The sequence below is a fragment of the Athene noctua genome, chromosome 2 (assembly GCF_965140245.1).
Source record: "Athene noctua chromosome 2, bAthNoc1.hap1.1, whole genome shotgun sequence".
Taxonomy (NCBI): Eukaryota; Metazoa; Chordata; class Aves; order Strigiformes; family Strigidae; genus Athene; species Athene noctua.
The window spans coordinates 125,229,306-125,241,131 of NC_134038.1; the positions used below are offsets into that span (position 1 = coordinate 125,229,306).

The window sequence follows — 11,826 nt, forward strand, 5'->3', positions numbered from 1 at the left end:
ACTGAATTGAATCTCAAAGGTCTTCCCATATTACCTTTCCCAAAACCATAACAAAATTAATTTCAACATTTTTTCAGACTTAAGCTGCTGACATATGTTTTAGAGAAGTGCTATTGTGATGTAAAGTAATATTTCATAAATGAGATGTACAACTAGATTTTTGCTCAATATGCTTTTACAAACTTACTAAGGCTCCAGACCTCTGCTCTAAGATACTACTATTTTAAACAATGTTAAGACTTATATAAAATGTGCAAGAGGAGGAACTAATATTTAGAAGTCCTACTTCCCGGAAAAATAAACATCAGGTTAGACAATCCATCTCTGTTATTATTCCAGTAACCATTCAAGTATCTCACATACAGTGGAGCAGCTCCCACATGCAAGGCTCAGAGTTTAATACTTCAAATATCCTGTGAGATGATTTTCTGAACATTCATTCTGGATGTGGGAAAGACATTCAGAGCAAATCAGACTTCAGTTAATGACAAAAGGTAACTGGACTGGTAATTATAATTATTCCATAAGCATCCTCATCTGCTGAGTTACAAAAGCCACATTTCGTCTGCTTACACTGGTACTTCCAGCCCTTTCTCAGCTCACCCGTATTGTGCTTCTTTCTTGAACATGTAATTACATTTTCAGGGTGCTGTATAAGAAGCTTATTAGTGTTTATACTCTCTATTAACAATGTAGTGACACAGCATGGTGAGCAATAGTGACTTTAGAGAATACTTATATGTAGTATAAGAGTAAGTAAGTATGTATATATGTGTATACTAATGTATAATATCTATTTAGAGAATATATAAAGAGTATATGTAATACTTATAATACTTGTGATACTAATATAATACTTATACTAAAATATTGTGTATATTATATAAGTATATAATACATACTTTGCCATAAATATGACATTAAATTTAAGGCTAACTCCCTCAGTACACTGATTTTCTAAAACTCTGATGATCACTGGAGAAATCAGAATAGTCAGAGACAAAGATCCAGAACACTCTAATACTCACAAAGAAATTAGTGCAAAGGACAAAAGAATCAGTTTTCTGTACCTTCATACCCCTGAGAACATAAAACGTTCATGGCCCCATAGATCTCCCACTTATTCTTTGAATTCAGCTCCTTCTTTAACAAAACATTATCATGTTCTTCATTGCCAGGAGAGAAAAACAAATCTTCTCCTTGGATTGCAAGAAGGCTTTCATTTCTGCATTCCCACCACTGGAGCTCACTTGTTCGATTACATGGATACAGAGTGATAACAGCCTGATCCTCCTTCGATAACACCCCCAGGCATAGGTTCAGTCTCACACTCATAAGCTGATGATCAGTGATCCACCTGAATTTTTGTGATTCATTGTCTTGATGGCAAGTTGCTGTTCTAACTGACTGCATGATAGATGCCTGAAGACAGAGTTTGTGGTTTTTATTATACAGTAAAAATGTTTCAGTTTCTGTGAAACAAAATAATACATAGTAAATGGTTAATATAGAATATATGTATAGTGGATATGTGACGTGATTCTGCTTCCCATTCACGCGAACAAGGAGACATTGCTTTCATATTTGATAAAAACATGGTGTATTTGAGTAGCCCAGTGCAAGATCGATTTTACACATTAAAAAGCAATAAGGTAGACAATAAGATATGTATTTCATTATTATATGTCAACATACTGTAGACAAGTGGCAGTCAACAGCATCAGCACAACTGAGTGCAGCTTGTTGGATTGATTTTCTTCAGTCACATGAATTCCCTCAACCACACTGCTATTATCATTACCCTGTTTCCATCCATCCTCACATGTATGGCCATGTAGATCTCTGACCTCTACAAACTTTCTTCATCCTGGGAAATCTTACAAGTCCCCTAGTGAGGTAACAGCCATCTTTGCTGAGCCATTTGTCTCCCCACTCTCAAATTCACATTTCCTTTCCTTTTCACTGTATAAATGTGGGTGAACATCTCTGGACCTCACAGGGCGTACTCTGGGCTCATTGACCTTGCTGACCCACAGACCTGCGGTATCTGCTATGAGTCATTGGAACCTAAATCTAGGAATGACATAGGGAAACCAATCGCAGTCTGAGAAAGTACCAAGGACTGGGTAGTAGTAGCATCTGACCACTACTTGGTAATGTGGAAGTTAAAAGGTCCACCTGTACCAGAAATTCGGTCCCTAGCCCTCCAAGTAGTTTCTCTGATCATGTCTACAGTGTTGGCTCCAATATAAACTAGAAGCAGCTGAGCTAATTTCAGTCCTACAGTGATCAGTAGCACTAGCGAATCATGCCTATGAATTTGCTCTGCTGCTTTGTGGTCTACTTTGTGAACCACCTAGTTTTATTTCCCTCCAAAGCTTGTGGGATTCATAACCAGTTTTGGTCCCTCATATATCTATCTCTTGATCACTGGGTGTCATATTTAATTAAAATGTATTTAAAACCTGAAGAAATTTAATTTAAAAACCTGCAAAAATTTGCTGTCAATTTAATTTATAATATACAGTACACTAAAAATAATAGTTCTGGTCTGCAGTGATACCATGGGCAATTAAAAAACCACCACTTGCTCCAAGGCAATCCATAACAGTTTACAAAGCTAAAATGATTTAACCTTAAGCATTCAGGTTACCAGAAGCCATTTGTTTAACACCTACAACTGAAGCACAGCTAATGGGATGGCAGTAATATTGTCACTGCAATTCTACAATAACTTTCCTAAATTTAATCCAACTTTATTTCACAAAAATGTTATTTCCTCCACTTCATCAATGCCAGTGAATTCAGTGAGTCTCTTCAAAACAGTGAATGAAAATAATCCTCTTTATAAGCACTAAGTCTCTCTAGATTGCACAGTCATCTGGGAACATCTTAATATCCTACAAATAATTCCACATTTCACCACTCCTGGAATTTTTCCTGCCTGATTTTACTAACCATTACCCAGACACCAACAGGTCAAAATCAAAACACAGAAGTAAAGAATAAAAAAATAAAATAAAATAAAAACCACAAATATATCTCATTATTTTCTTAGGTCTGAACTTCTGCCATTACTGAAATGATAGTGCCACTATCTACGAATGAAGTCATTAAGAATTCAGTCTTTGCTTCCTTATCTATCCATTTCTTTTTTTCTGTTAGATCCTGCCCTTGCCTTTTGCCCTCCATTAAGAGGCTCCCCGTGTATATGTCCCAAACTAAAAATGTACATATAGGCACAGAACCATGAATCACCCAGAAATGCCAAAGGATACGGAACCACTTTCACAGACACCTTTAAGGGAAGCGAGTGGGAGGCACTTACCGGCCAGCTGCAAAGCGCTGTGAACAAGAGAAAGAACAAGCAAGCACCGGAAGATCATAATTGTAAATGCTGTTTTCTTTTCTTCCATTCACAAAAAGCTGGACAATGAGAGTTACTGGCAATAAAGTCCTGCTGAAGAGAGAACAGTGACCAGTCCTCTGCAGTTTCAAAGGCTGGATGGTTGGATAGAAATCTCAGAGTGATAAATAAGGAAATATTCTGTCACATGTCACATTTCAAAAAAAACAAGGCCACACAGCACAAATTTTGCCTTTGAAAAAGAACGACTTATCACTGAGGGCAAACTGTGCTGTCTTGAGAAACCAGGTGAAACACAGATGGTTACATCTCAGTACTTCTATCTCTTCTGATGAGACATCTGGGGAGTTCATGGGATCAAATCAACAGTGAAATACCAAAGACAGAAATTCAGACTCAGCTTTTAAAACTTACACCTTAATTACACAGTGAAAAAAAATACCATCAGGAAAACATATCAGTCTCATATTTTCATGTGTGAGATGAGACAGGATTGAATTTTAGAGGATTTAAGTGAAATTCACTCTGCAGGACTTTATAAAAATTTCTTCCCTTCTAAATGAGATTGCCATTGTCCTACTGACCTTCATTTCTACATAAATGCAACTAGGAGACTAGCACCCATAGCTACCTGAAAAACAGCTCATTTTAAAAACAGTCCATGTTTTTCTTGCGAAGTAGGTCAATCTTGTCAGACAGTCATACCAAGAGCCAGCCACAATTTCAGGATATATTATTTATCTCTTCTTACCCAGATCACAGAGCCAGCACTCAGGAGTTTGGTTTCCATACATACAGGTGGAAATCTGAAAGAGACAGCACTCCTCTCCCGACCACTATAGACTGTCCATACAGCTACATAAAGGTCTGACTTTATCACAGTAGATTTTTACCATGGAAATATTTTGTTTTGTTTAGAAAAACTGCTAAATAGAAAAAACAATCTGTGGTGTGAAAATATTATTTGAAATGTAGTAAGATATTTGTTCGGTACCTGAAGCAAAGATGTGATAGAAGGGAAATCTGGCATCATCTGTTTGTTGCCAAGACAATTACATTTCCTGAGGACAGGATTTGTTCCTACTTGGCTGCTCAGCAGAAAGACAATGCAAGAGAGTTAATTCTCTGAAAAAGTCTACAAGACTAAAATAAAAAGGAGAAATTGAATTGCGAAATAAATTACAAGGAAATGCTAGGTACAGATGTAAGGAAGTTATGGGTGAAGTTAACTGAATTTCTTTTTCAGATGATGAAATATACTAACAACAATGAGAAAGGCAACAGGTTTTTGTGGAAAAGGCATTTCTAGAACTTTTTAAAATTTTGTTGAAAAAATCCATTTTAATTAGCTGCAAAAGATCTTGACTAGAAAGAGCAAAAGTTTTATTTGATCTGAACTGATCTGTCTTTGACAGCATATCCTTACTGCATGTGGCCTATTTATATAAAAGATACGTTGTCATTTATATTGTCAGGAGCTTTAACAGCCTTGGTTTACTCTGGAGCTTGTACTGCATGAGGCCAAGAGGAATTCCACTTTCCTCTCGGTTGGACATTGTGCAATAACAAAGAAACAAAACCAGAATGGTGCCTTTTTTGCACTGCACTCTATTCCTCAAGCCACACCAGAGCCAAATGCAGCCTGGCACTAAAACAAGTTTGTTAAGAAACAACAAGCAAATAATAGGAATCCCTTCAGCTAGGTTGCAGACCAGTTTTAGGGCTAAAAATACAAACAATTTGTACTTTGTTCTTGATACTCCAAACACACCTTGTGTGCTTCACCTCTCCTCATAGGACCATTGCTGTGAGTTACAGGGTGCTGGCTGGTTCCTGGAAAGGAGTGATTGCTCGAGGCTGTCAAAATCCCTGAGATCAGCTTCCAAGGAAGAGCAAATCTTACTATGTCACCTGCAGCTGACACCTCCTGATCACCCTGAGCCACACCAGATGCATAGCTTGAGGAGTGCTAAACTGGAGGTGATACTGCCTTATTGTTCTTTGCACTTCAGAAATCTGGCAATGCCAGGCACCTTCATCTCACCCCTGCTCATGGGTGTAGCACCAGCACAAGCTGCATCCAGCCACAAAGTGCAGTCCTGATCTGGAAGGTCAGAAGCTGGGCTAAAGGCAAAGTTGTACTCCCTGGTGTTGATTTAGTCAATTCTCTATTACTTCAAATCCAATCACTAAACCTACATCATAGATACTAATCTCCTAAAGAGATTACTTATAATGTAAAAGTTGACTTGCTAAGGATTCCCTAGAAATCCTACTGAATTCCTTAAACTTATTGGTTAAAGGAAAGCTAGTAGCACGATATCAACAACACCCTATATACCTCAGCCTATCTCATGAATCTAAATGAATAACAGGTGGGAGGTAACATGCCATTGTTACTTTGCAGGTGATAATTTGCCAGTTACCGATGCCAGTTGTTAACAGACAGCTGCAGTGACATAAAAAGATCCACAAAGTGTTTTGGGATACTTCAAGAGCAAGGATCCTTTAGGATTTGTTTTGCTGAGAGAGCAATCTGCACCAGGAGTCTCCCCATGCACCCAGCTGTAGTGGCTGAGAGTAACTGGTGTACTCTTGTAGGCCAGCCCCAGCTATTTGGTTGCCTTTGTGGTTTACATCGTTAACTGATCTTGCTATGCCAAGAGTTGAATATCTTGATACAGTGTTGCAATGAGTCTGCTGTTTTTCTGATCAGATTCTAGCAAGGGGGATAGGTACTCTCTACAAAGGCTGGTGAAGGCATCAGTTTAAAGCTGCTCTGTTTATCAGAAGTCCAGACAATAAAATTCCCACAGCTCAAATTAAGAATTTAGGAAAACGTACTCTAGAACTGAAAATACCATGGCTATTGCATTAATTTTCTTGGCTTCTGTACCTACCTAGTGAAAGTAACCGCAAAGCATGGAGTAATTAAGCAGAAAGGCAACTTCATCATGAAAGGAAGAACAGAAAGATATCCCTGGGAAAAAACAAGTTTGAACATTGTCTGAGGAAGGATATTGTTTCTTTATTCATGTTTTCTAAAGAATGAGGATTTATATGCATTCCTTCTGAATAAATGGTATTACATAAATAAGTAGTTACCAAAGAGTCTCAGAAGAGCACAATTAGGATGTCCTCACATCTTAAGTCCATAATGAATTGCCAAAGACTACTTGTATGAGTACTCCTGTATTGTGCTTGCATGGCAAGGTTTTGGTAGAGGGTGGGGGCACAGGGGTGGCTGCTGTGAGAAGATGCCAGAAGCTTCCCCTATGTCCAATGGCACCGATGTCATCTTGCTCCAAGATGGACCCACACCTGGCCAAGGCTGAGCCCGTCAGCAACGGTGGTAACACCTCTGCAATAACATATTTAAGGAGGGGGAAGAAAATGCTGCAAAACAACAGCAGTGCAGAGAGGAGTGAGAAAATGTGAGATAACCAACCCTGCAGACACCAAGGTCAGTGAAGGGAGGAGGAGGAGGTGCTGCAGGTGCCGGAGCAGAGATTCCCCTGCAGCCCGTGGTGCAGCCCATGGTGAGGCAGGCTGGGCCCTGCAGCACTTGGAGGGTAATGGGGGAGCAGATCTCCACCTGCAGCCCATGGAGGATCCCACACCAAAGCATGGAGATGACCAAAGGAGGCTGTGACCCCATGGGAAGCCTGCACTGGAGCAGGCTCTTGACAGGACCTGTGGACCCATGAAGAGAGGAGCCCACACTGGAACAGGTTTGCTGGCAGGACTTGTGGCCCTATGGAGGACCCACACTGGAGCAACCTGTTCCTGAAGGAAGCAGTCCCTTCCTCCATGGAAGGGATCCACTCTGGAGCAGTTCATGAAGAACTGTAGCCCATGGTGTTGGAAGTGTGGGAAAGGCAAAACAGAAAAAAATCTGTAAAACACACATTTCCTTGACGCATGGTGCCCAGAACAAGCTCAGGATGGGATGAAGAATCAGTGATTTGTGTTTGCCTTGGTGCCAAGGAGGAATGCGAAGCGAGGTAGAGGCTGTGCGGTCCCATTCTTTCACTTATCTCAAGGACAGATTTATCTCCTGCTCTTCCCCTTCTCTCAAGGACTGTTTTGCAGTAGTCTGCTGACCTTGTCTCATCCTCCCTCTTTTCCCACAAAAAACAGCACACACCTCGCACCAAGGAATGTACTGTGTCATTACTCAAGAGATAATTGCTTGACCACAGTCCCACCCACTCACACATACATACTTGGATAAATACTACCCTGAGTTTGTATCTAACTCGGAGGGACAATCCGACACCAAATCGGATGGACAGATTAATGGGTTTGTGCTTCACACACACACACACACACACACACACACACACAGAGAAGAGATGTCTTTTGGTAAGATTTGAGCCCTCGGCTACTCTGAATGATTACCGAGGAATTAAGTATGTGTGATTGCAATCAAATTTTTTGTGTGTGCAGTGCTATGTAACCAACCTGCAGTTTGCACATTTATCATAGGCAATCTTAAAGAATCTGTAAAAGTTGCATAAGAATAAACCATACTATTCGTGAACCTGATTGCTTCTCTTGAACACAACTGGACCTACAGCATAAGGGCTGTTCATGCATCGATATCAGACCTATAGTTACAGCCCCAACTGGCATACCTATTAAGAGATAAGTCCAGTTGCCCCTAGCCCCTCGAATCTCTGAGGACCAATTAGAACACAAGGGGATTAATCTCTTAACAAATTAATTCATTCAACCTGAAATGCCACACATAGGAAGGACTCATCTTTGAGAAGTTCATGGAGGATTGTGTCCCATGGGAGGGACCCCACGCAGAGAAGGGGAAGAGTGTGAGGAGTCCTTCCCTGAGGAGGAAGGAACAGTAGAGACAATGTGTGACGAACTGACCGCAACTCCCATCCCCTGACCCTCTGTGATGCTCGGAGAGAGGAGGTAGAGAAAATTGTGAGCAAAGTTGAGCCCAGAAAGAGGGGAGGGGTTGGGGGAAGGTGTTTTAAGCCTTAGTTTTCTTATTTCTCATTACCCTACTCTGATTTGATTGGTAGTAAATTAAATGTTTCCCCAAGTCAAGTCTGTTTTTCTCATGATGGTAACTGCTGAGTGATTTCCTTTTCCTAATCTAGACCCACAAGCTTTTCATTATATTTTCTCTCCCCTGTCCAGCTGAGGAGGAGCACCAGAGCAGCTTTGGTGGGCACCTGGCATCCAGACAGGGTCAACCCATTACAACTACACAGACAACAGACTTTTAAAAACACATTTAGTAACAAACAAATGTAAAATTAAACTTTAAATGAAAAAAATATATCCTTAATATGGAATTATGAAGTTAATATTAACTATTTAGCAAGGAATGCATGAAAAGACTGCACTTAATTTTTATCCAGAGTATGAAGTATTGAATTAACTAAATTAAAATATTAAAATGTCAGCAATTTTGGGGAGGGGTTATGAAAAGCCAGTTGTCATATTGTCATAATACTGGTTCACATTTTCTACCAAAAATGATGTGAATATTTGTGATGGGATGAATAATTTATTAGTCCATATGATCTAGTTTATATCATGCTAGCAGCAATACAATGCAATTAGTAATAAAAATTGGTGATATTGGTTTTACATCCAGAATTTATTATGTTTTAAGAAAAAGTCATGACTATAAAAATACTAGAACAAAAAGGAAAACAAAATGCAATGAAAGTATAGCTCATTGAAGTGCTGGGATAACATAAAGAAGACAGAAATACATCAAGTTTCTGTTATTTTACTCTTCACATAACAACTTCGGAGTAGAATGGTCAGCAGTGTTAACTACATTGAGAAAATACAGAAAATAGAGCAAGGAAGGGATGCATAATGAAATTAAATTAGCTTTGTATTATGTGCTTATATTCAGACTGAAGGACTGAAAAATTTCATGTAGCAATGCCAAATCCTTAACTGTAATCCCCTAGAAATTATACAAGGTGCATAATGTCTTAGAATATTGGAGAAGAGAGTTACACAAATTTAAATAAAATTTAACAATAAATTTAGTTTGGTTTAAGAGGGGAAAACTGTGGATTACATAATTCAATAAAAAGATCATGAAAAATAGCATTGAATTTTGGCTGATATGAAGAGAAGTTCCTTTAATACCTACTTTGCTAATGGTCTTATTTTTTAGCAGTTACAAGAATGCTATTATACATTGTATGCTTGCAGAGCAAGAATAAGCTGTAAATGTAAGACTATTGCTCAACTCAAGAAAGCATTTTACTAAAGCAAGAATCCTGACAATCTTCTTATCTTTCATCTAAATGAGACTTGGCAGGTGTAATTAACAAATATCAGTGATCTCATCTCGAGTAGGAGTGGAGGAAAAGTTTCAGACCAAAAAATTATCTTTATCTGATAGGACCACCTAATTTGTATATTCCCTTTTGAACTCTGTATATTCCATTTTGAACTCTGTATATTCCATTTTGAACTCCATTTTGAACATACTCCGATTTTTATATTCTGTTGACTGAGACGTACATTTACACACTTGACACAAAAAGCCACCGGATCATTATCAGACCCTCACTTCTTAAAGTGTTCAGTATCAGGCCAGCTTCATTTCATAAACAATTTGTAGGCACAGCTGAGGCTAAAGCATCTTTAAGACTTACCTAAACACACTACAAATTAACACCTTAATTCATTACATTGCCACTTTATTATTCTATCCATAAAATTACATGTAGTCTTCTAGTTCCTCTCTTATTTCTGCTATTCAGACTAAAAAGACTCTTTACTATCTACGCCTTTTAGGAATTTGTTTTCTTTTTGTAACAAAAAAACCCTTCCAGTAGAGGGAGAAGATTTTAGATGAAGAAGAATTCCATGACCTCTGAGAGGATGCTGGAAGAATTTAGACCACAGAAGGGAAGACTGGAGCAGGACATGATCACAGTCTGCAAAGATGTAAAATGTTGCTGCGTGAAGGAAGGTCATAAATTATCCTACATATCTACTCAGCAAAGGACAAGAAATACAGGAAAAGAAACAATGGAATCAGTTTAGCAAGGAAGAATTAGGTACCATGAAAAAACTTCTTAATATTATAATTAAGTACTTGGGTAGATTATTTAGTGAGAGACTTTTAAAAAACAAAATAGGACAGTAGCTGTCAGAAGTCAAGCAGACTCACTTGTCTGCTCCTTCACCAAGCAGTCTTCAGGGATTTCCAATTTACCTTTCCATCTCTAGAAATTAATAAATATCTTCCAGGTTTCAGTTCAACATTCACATATGCTCATAAAAAGAAATATAATTGTGACATCGATTTGCAGTCTTAAACTGATGCAACCCTTAACTTCCATGTTAATGAAGTTCAATACAAGCAAGTCTTTGGCACTTGTGGGACACTGGGGAAGAACACGGCCACGGATAAGTGACTGCCACTGAGAAGTTGTCACAGGTGGCCCATTCACTTCAATGGCCTCTCAGCTGCTTTACCAGCTCCCCACGAGGCACTAATGCTACTCTAGTTTAGGTGGGGGGAAAAAAGGGTCTGTAGTTCCTCAGCCCAATCATATAACCAAAGGGACACAGACTCAATGTAAAAAGCAAGCAAATTTGATGAAAAATAAAACTCAATCACCCTTTGCGATATGAACAAGACAAAAGTGAAGGATGAAGGAAAGGAGATTTCAGGCTGAGCTTCACCAACAGCCTGAGTCAGTTCCCCCAGGGTCTGCGATGGCCTCTCTGTCCTTTGCCCAGCTGGGCAGGGCCACCCTTGCCATGGAGCTGGCGCTGCATCTGCCTGTTTCTATACAAAGCAGTTTCAGCACGCTAAGACAGCAGGGGTGTAGTCCTTTTTCCTTAATGTGCTGAAGCAGCTCATAAGAAGGGCAGACTAGACCCAGAGTGGATGGGAGGTGGGGGGAGGGCTGAAAAGCTCTGGTGTGAAGAGCAAATCTCTAAGTCCATCATGCAACATCAGCCTTGAACTCTTAAGGGGTGGTGAAACCTAGCCAAGCTTCCCTTGGACAGAAGCAGTAGCTGACTGCTTGAAAATTTGTCTTATTTTCTACAATAAGAGAATGGGGTGTTAAAATGGGAATAGCTTGCTAAAATGAGAGAGTAAACTGCAGAGCCAAAGTCATTGCCATTCTGATAGACATATGAGTGAGCAGCAGGAGCTCAGAAGGTCTCAGTCCTTGTTTCCAGTGACAGGACCACAGGTGCCACATTCAAGGGAAGGCAGGCCCCCATATGGGAGACTGCACCCAAGGGTGCATGTCACAGCTGCAGATGGTGCCTAGCCCTGCCTGATCACTCAAGAGCATTTGAACCTCAATATTTGGGCTGAGGTACAGCAGACCAATGTATGTTCCATGACTGCTGATTTAAAGATACACTCATCAACCTTTTGTACTACCCTTTAACTGCTTCTCATTAACTGAGCCTCAGTAATCTCAGGAAATAAT

The 11,826-nt window shown here is 39.5% G+C and overlaps 1 protein-coding gene across 1 annotated transcript in view; it reads right to left on the minus strand.

Moving 5' to 3' along the window:
- LOC141957915 (macrophage mannose receptor 1-like) overlaps positions 1 to 3,465 on the minus strand; it is a 35,377-nt gene extending 31,912 nt beyond the window's left edge. Inside the window, exons 1-2 of the mRNA XM_074900191.1 lie at positions 3,329 to 3,465; positions 1,071 to 1,472 (exon numbers count right to left, since the gene is read on the minus strand). Of these exons, the coding sequence (XP_074756292.1) occupies positions 1,071 to 1,472; positions 3,329 to 3,416 (490 nt within the window). The 5' untranslated portion in view covers positions 3,417 to 3,465. The remainder of the gene's footprint in view (positions 1 to 1,070; positions 1,473 to 3,328) is intronic.
- Positions 3,466 to 11,826: the final 8,361 nt, after the last annotated feature.